The sequence below is a fragment of the Chelonoidis abingdonii genome, chromosome 17 (genome assembly GCF_003597395.2).
Source record: "Chelonoidis abingdonii isolate Lonesome George chromosome 17, CheloAbing_2.0, whole genome shotgun sequence".
Taxonomy (NCBI): Eukaryota; Metazoa; Chordata; order Testudines; family Testudinidae; genus Chelonoidis; species Chelonoidis abingdonii.
In genome coordinates, this window is record NC_133785.1 from 30,333,968 (window position 1) to 30,361,059 (window position 27,092).

The 27,092-nt window shown below is 42.4% G+C and overlaps 1 protein-coding gene across 3 annotated transcripts in view; it reads left to right on the forward strand.

The window, feature by feature from the left end:
* The window catches only part of SHQ1 (SHQ1, H/ACA ribonucleoprotein assembly factor), a 114,056-nt gene that overhangs the window by 62,247 nt on the left and 24,717 nt on the right, over positions 1–27,092 (forward strand). For all 3 annotated transcript variants that reach the window (XR_012657169.1, XM_032795990.2, XM_075073295.1), the window contains one exon: positions 13,219–13,339. Coding sequence is in view for 2 of the 3 variants with exons in the window: in XM_032795990.2 (XP_032651881.1) it covers positions 13,219–13,339 (121 nt within the window). In the remaining variant the exon portion in view is untranslated. The remainder of the gene's footprint in view (positions 1–13,218; positions 13,340–27,092) is intronic.

A 27,092-nucleotide genomic window follows, 5' to 3' on the forward strand; every position in this document is an offset into this window, starting at 1 on the left:
AAATTACTTACAACCATGCCGTGTGTTGTGAATTACTACATTAAAAAAAGCAGTTTCTTCTATACTGATAACTCTTAATTCTTTGAAGAAAAAATTGTATTATCAGATTATTTGTCATGGTGTGTGAGAGTTGCAGGAATCGAAAATTATACTGATATCTGGAACTTGCAAAATTAATTCTGGGCCAGTGTGAAAAAAGTGCTACTTGTCCAATTTACCACTGACAAAATAAAGGTCAGGGAATGAAATTAAGCAGGGAAAGTATCAAGCCTCCTTTCCAATTAACTCCATCGGATCTGCGTAGCATCCCTTGAGTGCGGAAAAAATTAAATGCTTGTGATACCAGACATAGTGTAGCATTCAGGCAGTCTGTCGGGGATGTCTACGCAGCAAAGCTGCGTGTTGGCTAACCTAGGTGAGCTAGCTTGAATCCAGCTGATGTAAGTATTGATAATGGTGAAGACCGCACAGTATGGGCTTCACCCCAGGCTAGTGAGCCGAGTACCTAGCCAGGGTTTTGCTGGCTTTGTACTACTTGCCCTGAACCCATGCTGGGCTGTCTTCTCTACTGTTGTTACCTATGCCAAGCTAGTTCAGGTAGTCTAGCACTCTCTACAGCTTTTGCTGTGTACACATGGCCTCTGATTTACTTGAGGAGGGATCCACAACAGAGATACTATGTACGTTTTTATTTTAATTTTGTGGCAGCACAAAAGAGATTTACAGAATGAACATTCAGTGACCCAACAAATAAATATTAAAAAGATTTTGGTAACACAGACGGCACCCATGTTCTAAGGTGTTAAGTCTAGGATTGCTTTAGTGGACTCATGTGAATACTGCAGGAAACCAGTAAATTTTTTCAGCGTTTGTTGCTTGACACATCATCACCAGAAAGAATAACACGTGATTTGTGAAGTACAACTGTGTTGTACTGTGATGGTATTCTTGAAATAGAAATGAGAGGATTGTTACTATTGTTTATAATAATAATGCCTAGAAATCATTCAATAATGGGGCTCCAGTGTGCTAGGTACTGTACAAACACAACAGTAAGCCGTCGCTGCCCCAAAGATCTGACAATTGAAATAGACAAGACAGACAAAGGGTAGGGGAAAGGAATAATAACATATAGCAAAGAGTGAATTATATGATGACCTGTGAACATGATGTTACTGCCATCATTATTATTATTGGTAGGGTTTTGTTAGAAGGGGTTTAGCTAAATGGAAAGACAAGGAAAAAGAGAGAGGAACACTTGAAGAGAAATGATGAGGGGAAGAAGAAAGGATGCACTGAGTAAGGTAGGCAGGACAGGTTTGGAGTGCAGCCAAGATAAAGAGAATATGAGGGGGGAAGCGCTGGGAGGTGGTTGGAGCAAACAGCGAGTCAGAGCAGAAGGGAACATTTCTAACGAAAACTGTAGGACATATTTTGATGATATCTTCACTTTCATTGTATGACAGACTCAAGGCCAAATTATCTGTTTGTCTCAATTGCCGCAGCTGGCTTAAATTCAGCCAGAACACCAGCAGAGAATTTTACCCTTTGATTATTAATTCCTTGTTTAAAATACAGGCTGAACACCTATGGTGCTATGTCAATAATAAAAACAATAGATGTGTTCATTAAAAACAAACCAGACTTACTTTCACATAAGTCACTGAGCAGTAGCAGCCTTTTCATTACCAAACCTGGGTGGGTTCTAAAGATCCTGATTTTAAAAGGAGCAGAACACCTTCAGTTCCTGTTGAAGTTACGAAGGCACTAAGTGGATAATTTGAAGCAGAAATGCTACATATGCTTTCATTAGGGCCTTACCAAATTCATGGCCATAAAAAACATGTCGCAGACTGTGAAATCTGGTCTCTCCCCATGAAATTTTGTGTGGTTTTACCCTCTACTATACAGATTTCACTGGTGGGGGAAGGGGGGTGAGAGACCAGCATTTCTCAGACTGGAGGTCCTGGCCCAAAAGGGAGTTGCAGGAGCATTGCAGTATTGCCATTTCTGTGCTGCCTTCAGAGCTATGATGTATCCCATGAGCCATCTAAACTTTAATACTTAACAGTAGAAAAGTATTGAAAAAAGTGGAAATACGACAGGTTTAGTTTCATTCAACTGCATACCATGCACTTCTTATGCTGTATTGGTTACCTAGGAAACCATTGCAGGAAGAAATGTGATTGGCTGTATTGATAGGTTGATTGTCAGAGTTGTGGGTGGAATTTCAAGATCTCAGATTGTGCATGTAAGGCACAAAAAGTGAATGCTTGCCAATGTCAGCATGTGTTTTTATTGGTAAAAAGGAGGAGACTGCAGTGAATATAAGCCATGATATTCTTTAAATATTACTTGAGAAGTTAAATAGATTCTAATGAGTTAATTTAGTCAGAAGGGGAAAATAGTCTTAATCTATTGGGCAGAGGGGCAAAATAGTTAATATAGTGGCGGTGATATAAACAAAGATTATTAATATCGATAGCGTTGAAAATGCCAGTATTTATGTGCTGAAGTTATTTCTTGCTATTGTAGTTGAGAAGGTGTGGTATATAAGGCCGTAAATTCTTAAATTAAAAAACCACAAGAATATAACTAATGTTAAGTGTATTTAATAGATATATACCTTACCAGAAAACAGTGTGAAATAAATAGGAACCTGTATATGAATTTGAAAAAGGAGACGTATGTTCAGACCATATTAACCTAAAGTTTTTTGCTCGTACTGTCTAAACAGCTTACCACAGATACACTCAACAAAATGTTTACTTCTTCAAATTCCATGGAAAATCTTAGAAGGTCTTTGGGGTCTTTTTGTTTTTGTATAATGCCTAGCATATTGTATATGCTACTGAAAGCATAATACAAGTAAATATAATATTATATGGTGGGTTGTGTGTTTATAGTGTATCATATTTATCTTCGGAGTATTGAACGCACTGAACCACAAACATCATGCTTTTCAACATATCCAAATGTATATATTACACACAGGTAAATGTGACTTGCTTTCATCATTTGGAAGCTAATGCTAGTAATAAAACTTACCCATAAAACCATTCCTTTTGACCTGAATCTAGCAAAACACTTAAGCACGTGCTTAACTTTCAACAAGTCGGTAGTCTGACTTTAGGCTCAATTGAGGCCTTTTGCTATATGATGATAGATGAAACTGGAGCATAGTACAATAATATATTTGGAATTTAAAGTTGAATAAGATATTTTGGCAATGAATTTCGTTGCTGCAATGATAGTGTCTGATGTGTTCAGTATATTGATAACGTACACAAAATGCATAACCCAAAGTCTGAGACTCTGTGTACGAGATGGACACTTTCCAAAGGCACTTTAACAGCATAACCCTGTGAATGTTAAGGAACAGCTCCTAGGAAACTAGTCATTTCTACTCATTAAAAAGTAGTTTGTCATTTTTGCCACAGTTAACAAACCTAGAGATCAGTCATTAAATGAGTTATTAACCAGTTTTTCAGAAACTGTTGCTTTTCCAAAATATTATTCAATTGACGTAATAGAAAAATGTACATAAAAAGAGAACAACTGCCAGGAAAACAGTTGGACAGGTAACTCATGAAGGAAAATTGTGACTTAATTTGTTTTAAAAATATAGAGTTTATCCCAACGTTCACAATATTTAATTATTTTTGAGCTGGTCGGTATACTTAAGGGCGCATGAGACATTTATTTAAATTAGAAGCATAGTAGGCTAATTTTTATTAAGACCTCTAGGATCACATGCTCTGAGTGATCAGTGCTTTGACTGTTTTTAAATGCTTTTACAGCAAAGCTATTTAAGAGCGAATGCTTTGATTACAGTATCCTATGATATCTAAAAAGCAACAAAGTCCTGTGGCACCTTTATAGACTAACAGAAGTATTGGAGCATAAGGTTTCGTGGGTGAATACCCACTTTGTCAGATGGCTAACACAGCTACCCCTCTGATACTTGTCATATCTAAGTTATCTGAAAGCATTTACAAACACTATTTGTATGAGATTTAAGAAATTTCTGATTTGTGAGTTATTGATACATACAAGCTATAAAATTGCTTCAAAAATAAACAAGTATATCAAAACTGACAGATGATTAAAGCACAGATTATTCATATGTAGCTTTGGTATATTTATATAAACATTGTTTTTCCTCTTCACTAAAACTGTAGGCATCCATATACACCTCTATCCCGATATAACATGAATTTGGATATAACGCAGTAAAGCAGCACTTCGCGGGAGGGGCTGCGTGCTGTGGCAGATCAAAGCAAGTTCGATATAACGTGATAAAAATTTTTTGGCTCCCGAGGACAGCGTTATATTGGAATAAAGGTGTACATTTTTTTTTTTGAAATATTGGAGATGTCTAGTATTTCTGTCACTAGGTAATGCTAGTTTGTGTATTTTACCTTTATTAGTTGCTTGTAAAGATGTAAACCATTGTGCTCCTTTGTGTGAGGTTAAAGAATATCCTATGCTTTTTTCAACATACATATCAACAATAAATAATTGATGACTAATTATATATAAAAAGAAATTGATTTGTAGTTCTCAATTTCTTTATTTCTTCTGATGGTTGTTAGCACCAAGACTTTTCTGCTTGTTTTGTAAGTGGTGGCTGTAGGTGGCAGCAGTTCATGTCCGGTTTACTTTCATTGGACTCTCCTGTAGGGCACACAGAAATGTGATTGATCAAACCTGCCATCAAATTGTAAAACACATTACTGTAAAATTACCATGTTTGCCAATAAATCAAGGATTGTATTTGCCAACAAGGATCTTTGAAGATTCAGAATTGCACAGAAATTCTAGAGCCAGTAACACTAAGTATTGCTTTTGACACTTCAAAATGAAATTTTAAGTTAATCCAAAATAGATTAATGTTAATTTGCATTAATTCATGTTAACATATATCTGTTTGTCATACAGATACACTGAGTTTTTTAGTATACTTCTCTCTGCTTAAATATTCTTGAGATTTTGTCTTAGAATCTGATGACTATATTGATGCAAACACAAGGGGTTGGTGACATCTTTTATAGTCCTCATGTATTCAGCTTCATGCTATCCTTTAATATCTTTAAGAGGGAGACAATAAAAGTTCAGTTTATTTCTTTAGATGCAAACTTATTTTGCTGCTTGCAAGTATGTGGAAAAAATATATAGAATTGTCTTTGGGAAAAGAGCTTAATTCACTTGATTTGATGCTATGGAGGGGGGAAAAAACCAGATTGAGGAGATAAAAAATAGCTGAATGAATTGTATAGTCTCCTGTTACTTCATAAATGCTTTATTTTCAATGCATGAGCTACTGAGCCTGTGAAAAAGTTAGATTACAGTGACTTGATTTCTGTTAAATCAAATGACTGATGTAGATTTAGGCCAGAATTATACCCTCCTACACACAACCTCATAGGATAGGAAAAAGTCCTTCTGTAACGCCATGAGTTTAAAATTGTGGGATTTCTGCTTCAGGCAGTCATAGCAGTGAACTCCTGCAGAGTCCAACAGTCTGTGAGCAAATGCGCTGGCTCTTATGGCACTTTTTGTGTTTAATATAATGAAGTCTCATACATATTTATAAGATCATTGTTTCCAGTTGTCTTACAGCTGTAGGATCTTTTTATATATTTATTTTAAAATCTGTCCCACTAACTTTTAAGCAATCAGAAAACATCTGTTCAATAAAAGCAGTTTATTAACTGCTCAATATAATGTAATATCGTAACTTTACAAATAAACTACATTGTTACAGGTTAATGTTTTCATTTATTTAAGACACCTTAAAGTGAATTCCATTTACCATATGTAGGTTTGTTTCTGTAATCATTGTATGACTTGGAAAAATTTTGGTGCAGCAAATACCTATGATGAAACAAAGAAAATCTTTAGTTCACAAACGTTTACATTGATTTTGTGCACATTCTTAAACACTTATCATTACTTTCTGAATAGATCGTTTCCTACTTCAACCTTGATTTGGGTCTTTGCACTGTATAAAAAGATTGAAATTGCCCATGCTTGGTACTCGGTAATCAAGCTGATATTCAGTCCTGTGTTTCCAAATTACAAAATAAAGTTAACTGCAGCAAGTGACTTGAAGAAGAGGAATTTAGGGCCAAAATAGTGGCATGGTATTCATAGGTCATGAAATCTTAGAAGTGAGTAAAGCACAGATGCTAGTAAAGGCCAAAAACAAGTGTCCTTGGACAGAACTTAGCATTGTGAATATCATGGTGATAGACAGCAAATGAGTTACACTTTCTAGAATAGCTGCATAACTTTAGATACTATTTTTATGTGCCTCTTATTTATTCTTTGAGTATAGTACCTATAGAGTATGTGCCTCTGTGCACTCTTGATTGGAGACTGCAAAGTAATATCCACCATTCCACGCCTGCACAGAACAGGCGTGGAATGAATGAGGACACAGGGTGGTGTGAGCCAAACACCAATCAGTTCTTTCTCAGTTGCCTGCAGCTCAGGACGGAGAGTTCTGCTGTCTGCTGTATTTGCCTTAACTTGTGAATTCCCTACTCCCATGAGTCCTTTCATGAAGAACATCCTAGGCAGGGCCGGTGCAACCATTTAGGTGACCTAGGCGGTTGCCTAGGGCGCTAAGATTTGGGGGGCGCCATTTTCTTTGGCAGCGACCGCGGTGACTGGCACCCCGGTTGCCACTGGCATTTAGGCGGCGGGAGCTGGGGCAGGGGAGCGCGGGGAGGGGGCGGCAAGCAGGGGAACTCCCCGCCCTAGCTCACCCCTGCCCCACTTCTTCTCCAAGCACGCCGGGGCTGCTTCACTTCTCTTGCTTCCCAGGCTTGCGGTGCCAATCAGCTTAGGCACCACAAGCCTGGGAGGTGGGAGAAGTGAAGCAGCTACGGCGTGCTCGGGGTGGAGGCGGGGCAGGGGTGAGCTGGGGTGGGGAGTTCCCCTGCGTGCCGTCCCCTCCCCGTGCTCCCCTGCCCCAGCTCCCGGCAACTGGGGCGTGGGCCGCCGAAGTCGTGCGAGGGGGGTGGGGGTGTGCCTCAGGGCGGAGGGTGGGGAGCTACCGCAAGGGGGGGTGCCTTAGGGCAGAGGGTGGGGAGCTGCCAAGGGGGGGGTGCCTCGGCATGGGGGTGGGGGAGGGCACAAAGTGGAAGTTTCGCCTAGAGCGTTAAACATCCTTGCACCGGCCCTGATCCTAGGGAATGTACATTATAGGCCCAAAGATTGACTATCTCTGAGCTCCCTCCACTTGTCCCCCTCCCCAGTGAAGTTACAGGAACTTGTGGAGCCCTACAGCAACCAATTATCGGGGACCTAAATGAAAACACCAGCACCCACTGGTACCATGTCACCTACTGGCATCTCTAGACTGTCCTGTGCTATGTCACGCATTGGTACCACACACTTCTCTGATTTGGATGATATACAGGAGGAACAAGAATCTCAGGTGGAGGAGATTTCACCTCCATCTCTGGATAAGGTGGTAATGTCACCACTGCCCTCCCATGCTGATGATTTTAAGACCTTTCAGGACCACAGGAAAAGGCAAGCACACTCGCTTCAGATGCTGCTGGAGGAAGTGTGAAAGTCTAAGCATTTCTTGGTGGATATCCTGAATGTCAGTCCCCAGGGAAAGATTGCTATCACCTCAGTGAGGTGAACAGGGGAGCTGGGAGTGCTCATGGTGAGCCCACGATGCATCTCGCCTTCTACAAAGACATCTCCATCCTTGCTTCCTCCCAAAGGTCTCCTTGGAACATAACATTAACGAGGAGATTCACTATCTGTTTTCTACTCAAAACATCATGCCTCTAGAGAAGAATTAAACCTTTGTTCACTGTGTTAGGAGGGCCCTTGCTTTCTATGTGGATAGGACTAAATCATTCAGGCTTCTCCTAGACTATTTGTAGCAGTTGCAGATAGGATGAAGGGTCAGCCGATTTCCATGCAAACTAAGTGAGTTTCGGGTTGCATCATTACTGCTGTGAAAATGCCAACGTGCATCCCATCTCACAGAGCAACAGTGTATTCTAAACCTCAGTCCATGTCGACAGGGCTACTAAAGGACATTCCCATAGCAGAAATTGGCAGGACTGCTATTTGGTCTTCCACCTATACCTTTGACAAACATTACTCTATCTTACCTGCTTCTAGCGATGATGGGTTTTGAACTATTCTGGACTTACCTCCTCAGCACTCCTTGATGGGTTACTGCTTGAGAGTCTCCTATGGTGGAACACCCACAGGGACATGAACTTGAAAAAGTTACCTCATAGTAACTTGAGTTCTTTGAGGGTGTTTTTTTTTTTTTTGTTTGTTTGTTTTTTTGTCTTTTTTTTTTACCTGTGGATGTTCCACCTCCCAGCTGCCTTTTGGTCTAGTGCAGAGTTAGGCTTCAAGGTCAATAAGGAGTTGAGTGGCAGTGGGCTTGCACCTCCCTATATGCCCTTGTCAGAGCATGAGGCACTCATCTTCACAGCTGTTGGCTTGCAGACACTACTTTGCAGTCTGTGATAGAGAGCACAGATAGAGTTCAGGAATCTACCCAAGGCACTCATTTTCTGAGGAAAGAATTGACTGAAAGACCTTAATTAACAGGCTCTGGAGGGAGTTATATTTACCTGGCAGGCTGCTGTAATGAATGGACTTTAGGTATGGATAGGAGAACAGGTTCCAACAAGTCCCCTTTTCTCTCCCCAAAAATGCAAAAGAAAAGTGGGATTGTGGGACAAGAAAGCTGTTAGAAATAAATTAGATTGAAGGTGACAGGCAAGAAATGAACATACAAAGCACATTTTTTCTTTCACTCTGGGGGAAAGTCTGGAGTGCAACTAAAAGTAAAATATTCAAGGGAGGAGGAAAGACAGAAACAGTCACTAGAGGGGGGGAAATATTAATAGGTTAATTTAAGGTGATATATGTTAATTGAGTTTCTTCTTGAGTAGTGTTCCTGTGTCTGCCTGTACACACTTGATCTGTGATTTTTGCCAGCAGTGTCTGTGGGGTCTGCCTTTGCGCCATGCAAATTCTTATGTTCTGGTACAAGAATATATAGGGAGGGTGGGACTTGCTGCCACACTCTAGTTACTTTTCAGCCATGTGGCTGGAAACAGCATTGCAGTGTCAGTTAGCTAGCTACACAGCTTGCTCCCTCTTCCCCTTAAACTTTTATTTTATTTATTTTATGGGTCTTTTTTAAGTTTGCGCTTTTTTGGGATGGGATTTCTCTCTTCCCTTCATCATTTGCCCAATCTGAGCCTTTGTTTTTTGGGGTTTTTTTTGTCTTGGGTGTTTATCTGTGTCAGATAGTCAAGCCGCTTTGGCTGCCTGGGAGGACTCGCATCCCTTTCAAATGTAAGGGTTCTTCACTGTCAAGTTTCTACACCACAAGTTATATCACTTTTACTAAAATACTGGAATTAAACTGCTGTTGTGTGTCTACACTGTGCTTCTTGTGATGCTAGAGCACATCGACATTAGCAGCTCTTGCAATGGCAAAGACAGCAGTGCAATGTGATAGCTATCCCACTGTGCAACTGGCTGCAGAGTGCTTTGGAAAGGGTTTGAAATGCACATGCACACGCCTGCCTCTGTGTTCAACAGCAGGAGCACTTCGCATTAATGGTTTCCTTTGTGTCCTGGAGCAGATCAGCACAGCACACACTGGCTGTCAGAAATGGTGCTTTGAAGGAGGAGGGACACATGTTTCCAGGGCAGCCAAGTTCAAAACAATGAGCAGAGTGGTCACTTGAGGCATTATGGGACAGCTCCGGAGGCCAATTACCGCGCAGAATGCAATCAAGTGCATACCCTGGAAATAGAGCGCTGGAGCCTCTGCCCAAATAGTCTTACGACTCTCGTCGAGGCGGTTCTTTTGCAGTGCTACAACTGAGGAGTTTCTGCACACAAAGTGGCTTGGCAATGTGTACATGTCTGCAGTTTGAGTGCAAAAAGCTGCTTTACTGCGCTGAAACTTGCCAGTGTAGACGAGGCCTTAGATCTGTTCAGGGTTTAAAAGCAGTTCTGAGAAATGGAGGGAGGACAGACTTAAATGCCTGTTGGTTGAGTGAGTGCTCTCTGAGACTCATGGAGTACAATTCACCCCCTGTTCCTTGGACCCAGCTGCTCACAGACTCCTGGTGACCATTTCAGTTGCAATGGTAAGTAAAGACCCTGAGGGCCCTTCAGAACCATCTAGACCCTCAGAGAAGAAAAGGTCACATTCTTCAGAACAGGCTAAGAGAAGGGGAGAGTTACCCCCCTCAGTCTGGTTCTTAGGAGACCTTTCATCCTGGTTCCACTGAGGCTTCAATCATCTCTGGTACTGAGACCAGAGCACTGGGTAAGAAAACCATGCTGCATACCAAAAAGCCATCAGGTAAAACAATTTAGAACAGCACTAGTATCAAACCACACGGTCTCTAGAGCCATACCAAAATCATTCAGTGCCATCTTCTGTAACCAGATGAGAAGGGCACACCACTTGCTCTTCAGTACCCTATCCAGTATCGCTCAACATAAGGGCTCTTGAAGCTTCCTATCCAGAGTCCCTGGTACTATCCAAGCTGCTATTCAGTGATGATCTTTGAGTCCTGGAAGGACCTGAAATGATTTTACAAACTATTCAGAGTTTTCATCTTTCATTGAACACCTGCCTCAGGATCAGAGGGAGCAATTTAATGCCCCCTAAGAGAAGGGCAGACAATTGCCAAGATGTCTCTTCGGGTCTCAGTGTTGCTGATACAGCTGCACATTCCATGGATATGGCAGTAGTCATGCCCCAAGCTTCTTGGCTGCCTCTGACTTCCCGGGTGAGGTCCAAAATATGATCAAGGACCTTATCTTTGGAGGGCCTACATTATATAGTGACTCTTCATATTCTTACACTCCCAGGCAACACTACAATCTTTGGGCATCTATACACCCCAGACAAGGAGAAAATACAGTAGATTGCAGATGCCTCAATGTCTTGCCCAGGCCACTGCCAGCCCTGAGAACAGCTGAACTCTTACTCATGTGCAGTCACATAATATATTCCTTCTTTTTCTTTTTGCCAATGTAAACAATATGCGACTTGAAGGACAGTGTGATGAAAATGCAATCTGTGACAACATCCATTTGTGTCATATCTAAACAGAGTAGAACTGTAACAAAGCATACTTCCCCTTCCTCATCCCTTAGTGTATGGATGGCTCCTGACTTTGTGAAATCATTGCAGCAATGTATAAATTGGGTATGAAATGAAAATTCCCCTTTCTGTCTAGTGTACAAGGACACTAGACAAGTACTATGGAATCATTAAGTTGATGTGCTGTTTGCTGCAGCAGGAGACCCATCAGAAAAGCAGCCAAACCCTCATGAATATCAGTGAAATAGAATCAAGGGATATGGGGGCATCAGAGAGAGAATCTCGAACCCAGTTTGCCCCCCGTCTTTTGTGTCATGAAAACTTTTAAAACCTGTTTTATTCTCTTTTGTTGTTGCTAACTGCAAACTGTTCTGGCTGGCGGTTTGACAGCTGAACGGGGTTTTCACGTACATTGTCATTTTTTAAAGAAAATGGGTCTGCTTATTTGGAGGGAGGGAGGGATAGCTCAGTGGTTTGAGCATTGGCTTGATAAACCGCAGGTTGTGAGTTCAATCCTTGAGGAGGCCATTTAGGGAACTGGGGTAAAAATCTGGGGATTGGTCCTGCTTTGAGCCAGGGGGTTGGACTAGATGACCTCCTGAGGTCCCTTCCAACCCTGATATTCTATGATTCCATAAATAAGTCAGAATAGTCTGTCTTGACAGATATTAAGGACAATAAAGTTTAGAAGTTATTGTTCAGCACCATGCTTGTGCATCTTAATTTTTATCTGATTCTCTCTCTAGTTTTCTGTTAGGCTGCACTGGAAAGGAATTAGTCATTCTCCAGCTTCTCCACACCTGCCATTTGTACCCTATTGTACAACTTCTCCTCCCTACTCCTCTGGGTAGACATACTCAGACTGGGGCTCTTCTTTGCAGAGGTACTTCTCTGATAAAATCTTGCAGTTGGACAGCAGGGGGAGTTCTACAAGAGAGAAACTCACATCTTAATTTTTTATTTATTTAAAGTGTAACCTTGCCAAGTTGAGATTAAGTAACGTAAGAGAAGCTCACCCCAGCAGAGAGGGGCTGGTAGGCTCCCTCTGCACACTTTACATTTTTTATTAGCTATACTTGTTTTCACAATTATACAATTAGACAATTATACTTCTCTAATAAAAATGGATTTTAAAAGTGTTCTCACTAGCACTTAAGCCTTAGTGGTTTTGAGGCGTTTGAAAATGGTGCAAGGAAGTGCTAAGTAATTAGAAAATGTTTGTCACTAAACATCTGCTTTGCAGAAATGGTGACATATGAAAGAAAAATGAAGGAGAGCAGGTCTCTTCTGGTTGTGAAATAAGAAAATGTATTTCTGCTGACAAAGAATCATCTTTCAGAGATTTATCCAATGTTTTTAAAAATGGGATTTTTTTTTTTTAGTTATTAGGAATGTATGATGAGTTCTTTTTTATCCCAGACATTTGAGCTGCCAATCAGTCTGTCACTAACAGCAGCAGAAAACAGTCTAATGAATTCTAAAGGTATGGCTACACTTGAAATTTCAAAGCGCTGCCGCGGCAGCGCTGTGGGAACGCTGCCACAGCAATGCTTTGAAGTGTGAATATGGTCGGAGCGCCAGCACTGGGAGAGAGCTCTCCCAGCACTGCATGTAAACCACATCCTCTATGGGTGTAGCTGCCGCACTGATTATACTGAGGCTTTACAGCGCTGCATCTTGCAGCGCTCAGGGGGTGTTTTTTCACACCCCTGAGCGCGAAAGTTGCAGTGCTGTAAAGTGCCAGTGTAGCCTAAGACTCTGATTCTTCAACGAACTCTAAATGGGAACGCTTTCATTAACTTCAGTAAAGCTCAGTGTGTGCAAAGGAGTCCAATGGAAGAGAATTTGTGCAATTGGGACTTAAATCTCTCCTCCCTTTATTTTGTTTTTTAAATGAGGGAGAATGGGAGAATTCCAATCAAATGATCAAGGCACTAACTCAACATGAAGAGGTAATAAGATTGCGCCAAACCTGCCATATATATAAAGTGTTGCAATGAAATGTTTATTAAGGTGTCAAGTGTAAGACTGTAATGTTTTAATTTTCATTTGTTTATTTTTCAAAAAGCATAAATGTTGTTTTTTTCCAGGTAAAAGTGCTGTTTTGAAATGCCTGTTGGATATTCACAAGATTTTTCGAGAAAATGACCCTGCCTACATCCTTAATGATCTCTACATTACAGACTATTGTATTTGGATTCAAAAAACAAAGTAAGTTTTAAATCAGTTGCTATTCTGAGAGAGTTTTTAGCATATTGCGTCCAGGAACAAGTGTTGATAATCTGTAAACGTCTCAAAATGAAAAAAAAAAATTACTTTCTTAAAATCATAAATGGAAATCTGTTCAATCTTTCACTTATTAAGCTTACCTAACATGCTAGTCATGGAAGACAAAAGAAGGCATTTTATTTTTTTAATAATGTTGGTAGTAGTAGAAGAATGGAAGGTTTGCTTTTAAATAAAAATATAAATTCCATTTGTTTGCAGACTGCTAAAATATAGGGGAGGTAAAATTTTATAGGAGTGTTCATGTAACTGCACAGAAATCAAGAAGCTTTTTCAAGGAATTAAAATGATTCAAAATATTAGATGAATGTTTTTTTAAAAAGTTTGTGGCAACTCACAAATCCTGAATTGGATGTCTTGAGCTAACGACACACACAAAATAATTCATGACTTAGGCATTTTACATTTACTGGTTGTACCAATTGGTTTCAGCACCTAGAATGAGGATTATAGCACAGATCCAGCTGAATAAGTGCAGTCTCCACCGGTTTCTTCCTGGGGTAGAGAGGAAGCTGCGATGGACAGTTCAGCTGATTCTCCACCTGTCAGTGCAGTGTTTTGTTACTTACTCCAAGCAGCAATGTAGGGCACAGGAGCCTCAGTAACTCCAGAATGCCCTGGTACAGTCATGGTTGTAAAATGTACTGTATGTTGATGTGTTAAAACTGCTCTGTGAACATCTTGCTGCCGAAGGCATGGTAATTGATATACAGTATAATATAGTATCATCCTGATATGCTTGATGGTCTGTAAGCAGCCTCTAAATCTTAGTCTATAATTTAACACGGAGAGATTCACAAGAAATTGTGAATCCTTTAAATCTACCAGTCACAAAAAGCAGATTATATTGGATGACATGCCCAAGAAAATTTCAGAGGAAGTATTGGAGCAGGAAGGGAAATATGAAAGAGAATTTTATTTTATATAAAATATGGATCCCACTTAAATAGGCCAATATTAAGTAGTGACACATCTCTGAGTTCTGAGGGTTTTTTAAATTAAAACATGTAGTTTGACATCACCAGAATGTCTCAATGAGTAATAGCCCTACAATTCACAACTGCCTGTTACTAAATGCTGTGTATTACCTGATTGTTTATTCATTTGCTCTTTAGTATATTTTTTAAATGATTAATTTTGCTCCCGCTATGAAGAGTGGGGGAAAAAATCTATTACAGTATAAAAGACTTTTAATCCCAGTATAGCAAAATACTGCTAGTTCAATCAGTTTTCACTTCTTTGATTAGGCCAGTTTATGTCAGTAGCCTAAAGAGAGCCTCTGGAGAATTTATAAGCAAACCGAAGCTTTAGTAGAGAAAATACAGTAAATGAAGATAGGTCTTTTCATGCATCTTTCACGAAGAAATGAGTCCTAGGAGAGAAGTATTGCTGCTGTCCACTTCAGTGAATATAACATCTAGCAAGCCAGTCATTGGAACTTAGCCTTTCTTCAAATGCAGTAGAGGAAAATGTAGGGTTGATATAAGGAACTTATAGATTAGTACATTTACTGTAAGACACATACATTAGGTACCAGTTAAGCAGAACTGACATCCTCTGGAAAGAGGCAATTAAGCTATCTTACTGTCATAATGATATGGCACAATAGTTGCCTGTCATTAGGAGAGCAAGAGACAGAGGAACTGCAGAATCAATCTCCTGTTTTTAGGCCCCGAATCAGGAAAGCATTTAATCATGTGCTTATGTCCTTTTCTATTCAGGATAACACTGAACCGTAAGCTTGAAATTAAGCACATGCTTAAGTGCTGGACTGAACAGAGACGTTTCTTGAATCAGAGTCTTAATGTTTTCTGCTAATAAATGTTGCAGGAAATCGTTAGGTTCACATATGATTTCAAATAATATATAAGGGAATCAAAAATAGGCATTGGCTGGTCTGCTAACAGTGGGGTGGGGGGAGCACATCCTCATAGAATGCATGATCACATAGCATCCCTGTGGAAGCTGCTGCAATTGCTTACCTTGAAAGGGTATATGGGGATGGGGAGGGAGGGTGGGAATATGTAGGTGTTTATATCTATCTTTAATGAAGTGTTTTGTTCTTTTTGAAATCTGTTGATGATACTCTCTACTTTTGGTCTTCGTTTTATGGTTTTGTCATTCCTGTTATTTGCTTCTCTGAACACGTGACTAAAATGTTGTCCCCTTCTTCCCTGGGTGTTCTTCTGCTCTTGTGGCTGGCAGCGTCAGCCCCACTGATGGTTCAAAGTCTGTGAAGGCAGGTCCTGTTTTCTTGCCTTAGTTTTGTAAGCAACCCGTAATAGAGGCTGCTGAGCTTTTTGTTTCCATCTGCTTTTACAGGTCTCCTGGCTCCTTTTTGCAATGAAAAACTTGGATACTTATGAAAGTGGAGACGCCTCCATTAGTTCTCCCTGGGTCTGCACCAGCAGACAACAGTTTGGGAGCCCCTGGTTTAGGACAATTGTATGTATTGGTGCACTTTCAAATCCTAGATTAGAAGAGTGTCCTGGAGTTCTGGTTACACAAGGCTTCTAGTTTAAGGCCTTGTCCACAGTACAGTTGTGTATTTGTAACCAGTTACTGACAGACTCATCTGACTCAGTTAGAACAAACAGTTTGAATCGGGGCTTTGGAGCGGAGCCTGGAGCTGGGGTGCGGAGCAGTGGACCTGCAGGTTTTTGCTTGGAGGTGGAGCGGAGCCGGAGCACAGCTCCAAAGCCCTGGTTTGAATTATGTCACAATGCAACTTTTCTGATTCAGAGCTGGAGATAAATATGCTTCACATCTCTGCCTACCAGGCACTCTGCTTATGTTTGCATCAGTGATTTCTGGGAAAACTTGGGCAGTTATCTGATGTTGCTTCAGCAGAGGAGAATGTGCCCAGAAGACGCTGTGAGGTTTCTTAAGGCATGTGGGACTGAGAGTCTGTGTTTCTTTCCTCCCTCCCACCCCCTGCCTCCAGCGAGCAGGAGACTTGCTTGTGCTTAACTGAATGTCACGTCCCTGACACCATCAGCTGTTTGCCACCCAAACAGTCTTCTCGGGGCTATGCCAGCTCTTATTTTGCTTTGCAGATTAACAGTAGGTGCACCACAGTCCCTGAGCCCCTTTGAAGCATTGCACTGTAGTGGCCAGCCTCTTCTCCACCAAAAGTCATAAAAATATCAGATTTGCTGTTCCCATGGGAACAGTGTACACCAGTGGTCTCCAACCTTTTTACGCCCAAGATCAGTTTTTTGAATGTAAAGGCAATCCAGGATCTACCCTGCCCTTCCCCAAAGCCCCACCCTGTTTCAGTTGCTTGCTCTCCCCAACCCTCACTCACTTTCACCAGGCCGTGGCAGGGGATTGGGGTTCGGGAGGGAGGGAGGGAGTGCTGGCTCTGGGAGGGGGATGAGGAGTCTGCAGTGTGGGAGGGGGCTGTGGGCCAAGCCTGGGGAAGAGGGTTAGGGTTCAGGAGGACTGGCATGCTCTGAGAGAGAGTTTGGGTGCAGGAGGGGGCTCTAGGCTGAGGCAGAGTGTTGGGATGCAAGAGGGGGCATGGGGTGCTGGCTCTGGGAAGGGGCTCGAGCTGGGGCAGGGTTTTGTGGTGCGGGATGGGATATGGGGTGCTGTTTAGGGGAGGGGGCATGGGGTGTGGGAGGGGGCACAGGGTGGAGGAGGTGGTATGGGGTGCTGGCTCTGAGAGGGGGCTCAGGGCTGGGGCAGGGGCTTGGGATGCAGGAGTGGGTATGGTGGCTGCAGGTTGGGTGGTGGAAGAGAAATGCTTGTGTATGATTTTAAACACAGTGATATGGTCATAGTTGAAAGCAAATGAGCTGTTGAACAAAATGCTGCTGTATAGGTAGTTAAGTCTGAGTTGGTGAATACCATCTGGTTATTTTGCTTATATTAGAGGTGGTTCTTTGCTGATCCTTGTGTATTCCACTGTGGGTACACACCTGTCCCGGGATGGCACCGAGCCAGAAGCTGCCGTCCTGTAGGAGTTCACCATACATGGTTCTGATGGCACCTCTCCTAGCAGTGGAGCCTACATTCTTCTTTTCAGGGGAGTTGGATTTTATTGAACTGGCCTCACTTCCGCAAGGACAAGATCTAAGCCCAACCAGAGGGTCCAGAATTTCTTGGGTGCCTTTGCAATTCTACAAAGCTGAGTTCATGTGGGACTGCCATGAGGACTTCCACAACCAGTGTTTGACCCGTCATACTGGCCTTATTGCTGACTTTGGGGCCAAGTAGAAACCATGAAGAATCTGTACAGTCCCCTCAAGCATCATTGTGTCATTCTCTTCCCAGAGAGGAAACCAAACTTCTTCAAGAGGCTACTCAGGAGGAAAGAAGGAAGAAGAACCAGAATCAATGGTACTGGCAATCCCACCAAGAATGTTTTCATTTTCTCATGTCAAGGAGGTTGCTCCAGCCTCTCCTGCTCTACCTGATGACAACAGGCAGTTTCAAGATCTCCCAAGGAGGATGGCAGATGCATTCCACTTCCCCCCAGGGGAGGTCCAGGAGACACCTCAGAGCTCCTGGACTTCCTACAGAGTGCTGTGCCTAATAAAATACCACACCTCATTAGTGATGCTATTCTGGAACCTGCCAGAGGTGTCTGGCACACACTAGCAGCATGTGTCCCCATGCCTAAGGGGCAGAAAAGAGATACTCCATACCAGCCAAGGGAGCAGAATATTTATTTACATGCCCTGTTCTGAACTCTTCAGGTTTGCATGGTGCTACAAAGCGAAGTTCACAATATCAATAACGTTTTCTCTCTAACAAAGAGGCTAAATGACTAGATCTCCTTGGAAGAAAAATCTTCACCTCAACCATCCAACAATACAGAACATCAAATTACCAAATGTTGCTTTTTAAATATGACTATTAATTACTCAAAATTAACTGAATTTGCAAATAAATTCCCATAGGAGAACAGCAAGCAGTTCAAACTATTATTGGGGAAGGTGAAACTGATTGCCATATCCTCCCTGCAGACTATGGCCGATGCAGCTGACACAGCCTCCTGTTCAGTGGCTACGATAATCATCGTGCATAGAGAGTCCTGGCTCCACTTGTCAGGATTCCCCAGGGATGGTCAGTCCATAGCAGATGACTTTGAAGGACTCAAGGGCTACCCTTCACATCACGGGGATATACACCCCAGTTCCCTAAAGGAAATTCCGTAGGCCACAAACATAAAAACCCAGGCTGCCACCTCAACTCTTTAATGATCAGAGAGGATACAAATCGCCACAAAAAAACACAAAGAACACAGAGAACCAAGCATAACACTCCACTTCCTCCTTCCTTCCAACCACAGCATCCTGCTGAAAAGTTCTTTTGATAGTATCTTTGAGAGTTGTGAATCCATCCAGATGTCGCATCCTTCATCTGAGAATCCAGATACTCTCAATTTGGTGGCCGCCTAACCCACTTCTCCCACAGGTGGTAGACAATAACAGTGGTCAAATTGGGTACTTGACATCATTCACTCATAGAATTCACTTCCCTTCTCCTTCCAAAGCCGCCTTCCCTCTTCAAGATAACCTTTTAAGAGAGGTTGCCCAGTTAAGAAGCAGACTCCCTACTCCTTTTGGGAGTCATAGAGCTGGAATCCCCTCAGCATCAAGGGAAGAGATTCTATTCACAGTATTTTCTCATCCTCAAAGAGAAGGGAGGATGGAGACCCATCTTGGCTCTCAGACAGCTCAGTATCTTTATCCACAAAATGATGTTCAGAATGGTCACACTACCATCAATAATTCCATCTGTGAACAGAAATGATTGACTCACAGCTCTTAATCTGAAGGATGCCTGCTTTCATATAGACGTACACCTCTCACACAGGAGATTCCTCATGTTCATAGTGGACAAGAACCATTACCTGTAGAGAGTGCTCCTTTTCAGCCTTTCCACAGAACCAGAGGTATTTACAAAGATAGTCTCAGAGGTAGCAGCACACTTTGCAAGAGGTCTTCAGTTTTTCCGTATGTGAATGGTTGGCCATTGATGGGGAAGTCATAACAAGAAGTAGTGATAACAGCTTCTTCCCTAATCAACTTCCTGGCATCTTTAGGAATCAGTGTGAACACAGAAAAGTCTGTTTTAGCTCTTGTTCATGATATAATTCCCACTCTGAACCTTACGTCCAAAAGATGGTCCAGCATGAATCCTCTAAAGCTCCAATTACCAGCTTGTTAACTTGTTGCCTACGCTGCCACCACCACGGAATTCCAAAGTGCCGGTACACTCTGGTCCCCCAAAACCATTGCCCGGTCGGAACCCCAGACCAGATCATCTGGACTTAAACTAGGAAAGTTAAACCCTTTCCTCCCGCACCGTTGCCTCTCCCAAGGCTTCGCCCTCCGCCTCCGGTTAACCCTGGAAGATTACTCGTGATTCAAACTCCTTGAATCACAAAACACGAGAGGGAAATTCACCTCCCCCCCGCTTCTCTTCCCCCTCCCAGACCTCCCTGAGTGAAGACAAGTAATCTAACACAGAGAAAATTATACACCTTTCTTCTCATCCTTCCCTCTTATTCTCCCACCACCAAGTCCCGCAGTGGACCATCCCCGATAAACCAGTCCTCCTTGGCTTTGCCTGGGTTTACCAGGATAAAAAATAATCTTCATAGATTTAAGAATGGGATAGGGTACGGATTTTTTTTGCAGTTCTATAAGCACTGGAGAATTACCTCTCCAGCCTAATATACAGTACAAATTAAATCCTTTTTCAGAAAAATTACAAAGTTGAACTCTCTCTCTCGCCCAAATGCTGCAACATTTGCACATAATAAGAAAACAACATAAAAGCCTAACTCACTATCTTACCTAGTACTTACTATTTTACACTTATAGAGCCTGATATCGGAGAGATTGGAGAGAAAACTGGTTGTCAACGCTGTCACTTCATGCGAGAACCCGATGAGAACAACCACCAATTCTAACAGGCACACACAAAAGCTTCCCTCCCTCAAGATTTGAAAGTATTCTGTCCCCTGATTGGTCCTCTGGTCAGGTGACAGCCAGGCTTACTGAACTTTTTAATCCTTTACAGTCAAAAGAGATATAAAGTACTTCTGTTCTATTAACTCCTACTATCTGTTTATGACAAGCTCCCACACAGACTGCAGTTTATTGGCGCAGCCGTGGACTTTGTTACCACCAAAACATATCTCCCTCATGACCCATTTCAAAAGAATCTTGTCCACAGACAGTTGTCTGCTTATGCCTGGTCCTTGTAGGTCATGTGGCGTCTTGCACTTGTGTCTTCTTTCATGAGACTTCTTTGCTGCGTACAGCCTTGGCTATGCACAGTCTGTGCGCCAAGCAGACATGGCATAGACAAATTAATTCACTCCTTCTGGGACGTAAGACTGGGCTTTGGGATACATCTACATGCATTATCCTTGTGGTGGCATGTAGAGTACCTACACTGCACACTCCCCTAGCACGAGTATAAATAGCAGTGCATATGGTGAGGCACTGACCAGGCAAGTGAAGACATGCCTGAATGCTTTAGGATAGGTACCTTACACAGTTCTCTGAGCACCCATGAATTGCCTCCCCTGTCTGCATTGCTATTTTCTCCTCTGTCTCCCCACTGCTGGAATCTTTCCACACTATGGAGAAAGGCTCTGGCAGTGGGGAAAGGCTCTGGTAGCTCCCTGCTGCTAGAGCCTTTCTCTGATGCAAGGAAAGATTCTGGCAGCAGAGAAGCAGCGGGGAAAGGCTCCTGGCAGCTCTCTGCTACCAAGGCTTGTCCCTGCTGCCTCCCTCCTGCCAGAGCCTTTCACTGATGCGTGTAACTACACACTGCAGTGAGGAAGCAATTAGCTTTTCACTGTGGCATGTAGCTGCAAGTGCCCTACACGCCTCTGCCAGAGGTGTACAGTGTAGCGATGACCTCATTGGACAGATAGAGACCATATATGTGTTGGAGTTCCATTTTCTCCCCCTCCACTTGCAAGGGACCTGATTGTGAAATCTCTTTGTTAGGATGGGGCGCTCATTTGGATGAGCAGACCATACAAGAAACATGGACTTCCCAGAAGTCCAGGATACACACAAACCTTTTTGAGCAGAAAGCAGCTTGAGAAGCCTGCAAACATTTTCTACTACTAATACAAAATCATGTTCAGGTGATGTTGAACTATGTGACAGCAGTGTTCTACATTAGCAGACAATGGGGTTTAGAATCCCTCGCCCCCGCCCCCTACCCCCCCGTCTCTTTGCATAGAAGCATTAACCTGTGGAACTGGTATATTCAACACCAGATTACTCCCTTAACAGTGCATTTCACAAGAGACCACAGTACACTAGCAGATAGCCTCAGCAGGCACTTTGTCACAAAACACATGTGGGAACTCCATGACTTGGTGATCCCAAGCGTTTTCCAACTATTGAGGATTCTGTCTTGCAACCTGTTTGCATCCCCTCGGAGCAAAAAATGCATAATATACTGATCCAGGGCAGGTTGAGGTCAGGACTCTGTGGGAGAGGCACTCCTAATCCTGTGGTCAGGACCCGTAGTGCATTCCCACCCATTCCCCTTTAATGTCGGGTTCTGAGGATGAATCCAGCAGGATGGAGTGGTGGTGATCCTGATTGTGCCCCGATTTTTTTATTCTCCCGTCCCATACAGTTGTCAGCATGTCCACCGATCACAATCCAGTCCTTCTTGTCTCTCTGATCCAGGACAAAGGCAAAGTCAGGCATCCCAATCCAGATTTCCTCCATCTCACAACATATTTGTATGGGCATCAGCACTAGAGAAGGACATGTTCAGAAGTTGTCCAGAACATTCTCAATAATAGTAGGAAGAAGTCCACTAGAAAGTGCTACACTGCCAAGTGGAACAGATTCTCCATGTGATGCCAACATCATCTGTCAGCTCCAAAGGACTCTGACATCCCTACCATCCAAGGCTGTTTACTCTCCTTAAAGGCATCAGGTCTGCCCATCAGTTCTATTCGGGTACACCTAGCAGCCATTAGCAGTTACCCACCCAATTGACAACAGCTTAATTTTCACCCATTCGGTGACTGCATGGTTTTTGAGAGACCTAATCAGGACTTTCCCACAGGTGACAAAACTCACGCGGGCATGGGATCTCAATGTAGTTCTTTCTGTGTTAATAGGGTCTCTTTGGGCCCTTAGCTATCTGCTTGCTGACGTACCTATTGGTGAAGGTTTCCTTTCCATCACCTCAGCTAGAAGGGTAGGAAACTGAGGCCCATATGGGTGATCACTGTATGCAGTTTTCTATAAGGATAATGTTTCTTTTAGACTGCACCCCAGATTTACCACCAAGGTGATCTCAGACTCATTTGAACAAAGCAATTAGTTTATCTGCCCTTTTCCTGAAGCCACATGTCAGCAATGACAACGAGAGACTTCATTCTCAGGATGTATGCTGAGCTTTGGCACTGTAACTACAGAGAACAAGACTGTTTAGGAAATTGCTAGACTGTTTATGTCCCTGGCAGGATGGATGAAAGGAGAAGTGATTTTCTTTGCAGCGATTTTCCAAATGGATCTCAGGCTGTATTCTATGATGTTAAAAGTTGGCAGGTATCCCTCCTCCACAAGATGTGAGGGTTCACTTTGCCAGAGTCCAGGCATCCTTGTTGGTCTCTCTTTGAGATGTTCCACTCATTGAATTCTGGAAAGCGGCAACCTAGGGCTTCGTCAGTACCTTTGCAAGATATGAATTGGTCTTAGCATCCACAGCTGATGCATCTTTTGGCTTGTCAGCCCTGCAGTTGCCAGTGTGACCGAGACCCTTGCACCCTTCTCCTGTAATGAGCACTGCTGGTCAGTCACACACCATGGAATATACTTAGGGACCACATATCTTGGAGAACGCCGGTTACAATGAGATACGTAAACTCTCCTCCTTGAAGAGTTGATCCCTATATATATTTCACTACCTGCCCTCCTTCCCTCTGCTTAGGATCCTTCACTCATGATTCACAGCAAAGAAGGAATTGAAGAGGTGGTCAGTCACTGCTGCCTTATACACCTTCAGTCCACAGCATGTGGAGAGGAAGGTAGGCACAGACCAATGATCACTGCTAGGAGAAATCTTCCATACTCAGACGCATGGAGTGCATATGTATCCACAATGAAATACAGATAGGGACCAAACATCTCAAAGAACTCCAGTTACTTTGAGATAGGTAACTTCTCTTTTCAGGCACTCCCATTTCAGAAGCATGTGGCAGTTACTCATGTTACTTTTCTCTCATTAGATTGTCTTCTTAAACTTTATAGGAAAACAGTGTAAAGCATTAGCAGATGCAGACTGGCAGATTATGCAATTCATAATTTTAAAGCAAGTTTTACTGGCCTAGGAGTTTTCTACTGAATGTCTTCAGGTTGCTTGTTAAATTAGTACTTAATACAATTACTACATTGAATACAAAAACCCCTAGGAGTCTGGTGGCACCTTAAAAACTGATTTATTTGGGCAACATTTATGCCCTAATAAATCTGTTAGTCTTTAAGGTGCCACCTGACTGCTCGTTGTTTTTGTGGATGCAGACTAACATGGCTACCCCTTTGTTACATTGAATACACTATACTGTAAGTAACTTTTGGTTTTTAACTTTCCATTTGTTTACTGGGGAGGGGGCATATTGCACAACAAAACGGAGAAATAAATGTTAACCTAGTCTTCAAAAACTACATAGAGAATAGTGCAAGCGGCTCATAGTAAACCTCGGCAGGTGGTGTCAACATTTATGTTGAAAAGCCAGATGCAGCCAGATGGAAAATTGCATCTTTAACCCGAGGTCATAATGGCATGTCATCACTTCATTTGATCCCCCTGCTAAGTGAGCTTATCATCCACCCTGCTATCATTCTTGTTACTACTTTCATTTTCATAATAAAATTACATTTACTTTGTCTGGTGTGCTTGCTTTTTTTTGTCAGTTCTTTTACAAACTGCTATGATGTAGGTTAGAGAATGATGGCTGCCTATCCAAAGCTGACCAAAAGACCAATTTTTTGTCCTGTTCCCTCCAAAATAAAATAATTGGGTCTCTGATGTGAAGGACATAGGGGAATGGAGAGAGCAGAAGAGCGGTGGGGTAGCAATTGTTTATCTGGGGGAGAGGGGACTGCTAAGAGCAAAGGAGTCTGCGTGGATGATGTAGGAGGAGGAGGGATCAGGAAGCACTGATGCTGACAGAACATCCTGTGCATCAAGAGAAGAGACTCCTGCTCTGTGACCCACGGGAGTTTTGTCAGCTGTTGAAGCCAGAGAAGCACTAGTGTGTTTTCTCCCCTGCTCCTGCAGCCCTGATCTACTCTGTGGTCCCCCATCTAGCTCTTTCTGCTCCTCTAGGCCCTGGTGTTCCCCTTGCCAGAAGATTACTCCCTGTCCACAGTCTCCCCCATACCCTCTTCTTTCACATACCCAGCTCCTAGGCTTTGGTGGGGTGGGGCTCACAAGCATAATACCCAGAGTAATTGGGTGGCCTGATGGGACGCAATTCTGAGTTAGATAAAGAGCCTGAGGAGGGACACTGGGAGCTGGGATTGGGGAATGTAAGAGACAGAGGGATGACTGGAGGTCAGGGAGAAAGGCGAGAGAGATTGGCTGAGAATCCAGAAGGGAGAAACTGGAGCTGACTGGGCAAGGAGACTGAGATAAGGAATTGGGATGGTGAGAAACTGGGACTGACTTGGCTTGTGAGAAAAACGGAGACTGTGACCCAGAAGGGAGACGAGGGCCGGCTGGGCAAGGAAACAGGGATGAGAAGGCTGAAGAATGGAGACTGGGACTGAGATGAGGAAACAGGGACAAGGGAACAACAGGACTGGGACAAGGAACAGGTTGGAATGATGGGGTAGAAAGATCAAGCCTAGATGGAATAGGCGAAAGGGTCTGTTCCCACTAGAGCGCGCACTATTCCAGAGGTTGGCATGGAACCTAAGATTCTTAACATTCCTTTGCTGTCAGCAAATATCTGAACCCCACTGGCAAAGTGTCTCATCTCCTGCTGATGCTGGCCAAAATAGAGATTGACAGCCTGCTAGTTACCCTGTTAGCTCAAGTGGCAGACCTCTGCCTGGTGAATCTGAAGGTTCCAACTCTGCTGAGTAACCTTATGTATGCCAATATGATGGAGATAGTTTTTTATGTGTAAGTTTCTAGGTTTTAAAAAAAAAATGTTAAAAGAACATTAAGGTTTCAAAGTAAAATATTAGAAAGTTAGGAAATGCCACAATTAAGGTTGCTTGTGCAACATAAATTTGGCCTTCAGTGTGTGTGCACGTTATGCAATAGTCTTTAATTGCATGATCACATAATATATTTTCCACAGGATTCCTGCCACATTTTTTGTAACCTACTTTATAGCTGTCTCACTGAACTTTATGTATGCAGATATTCAAGAGACAAGGAGGTGAAGTAATATCTTTTATTGGACCAACTCACTGAACTTTACTTAGTCCCAAACTTTATCATATCATCTGGAGCTGCTACATTTTGTGCGGTTTTGTAATATAAATGTACTTCCATGAAGGAAGCAGGTTGAGACCAGCAAATTTATTTGACTTGAGACAAATACCCGGATTAGAACTCACCATTGTTTGTATGCCTGTCATCTTTGAGTGGATACATCATAAACTTAAATACTGCTTGATCTGAAATTGTTCCTGGTAAACTACTTAGACTGATGTAAGCACCTATATAAGTATTTATTGTAACTTAACCCCACAAACGCTTCCTGGTTGCATGGCATTGTTTATCTTGCACAAAGACTAGTACTTGCCAGTATCCATTTAATATCTCTTCATTAATGCCAAGACTATAACAGGGTTCAAAAAAGAACTAGATATGTTCATGAAGGATAGATCTGTCAATGGCTATTAGCCAGGATAGGCAGGGATGGTGTCCCTAGCCTCTGTTTGCCAGAAGCTGGGAATGGGCGAGAGGGGATGGATAACTTGATTATCACCTGTTCTGTTCATTCCCTCTGGGGCACCTGGCATTGGCCACTGTCGGAAGACTGGATACTGGGCTAGATAAAACTTTGATCTTGACCCAGTATGGCTGTGATTATGTTCTTGTGTTATCTTGTGCAAAGGCTAGTATTTGGCGATACCCATCTATATCTCCTCGGTAAGGACAGATGTAGACAAAAATACTTACTTAGTGGCCTTCTACCTTATCGCCAGTTGCTTAGAAGTCATTCTTTTTTCATTACGCTTCTTTTGTAAAGAATTTACCCGTAAATTTAAAGCATAATAAATGTCTGAAAAGTTTTAAAGCCAAAGTCTCCTTTTTGTAAGGAATCTGAGGGTAGTATAAAAAACGAAGGAGAAGCCTGACTGAGGAATAGAAGTTTTTTTCTTTCCTTTCAAGTCTTTTCTTATTATGACTGTATAAAAGTCAGTATTAACTGGGGCATATTTCCCCCTCATATTGTGGATGGAACTTGCCATTAATATTAATAGGAACTTAGTGTGCAGAGTATTGTATTGACATGGATAAGTATAAAAAAAACGCAACACTCAAAATGATTTAATTCAACAAAACAATATGTACAATATATTTTGGCTCGCAGGACGCCAACATGATGCCTTGGAGATCAGAATATCCAGGATGCCCTACAATACATAAGCATCCAGACTTTAGTAATATTAACCACTAGGGATTCCATAGGAACACATGGTTTGCCTTA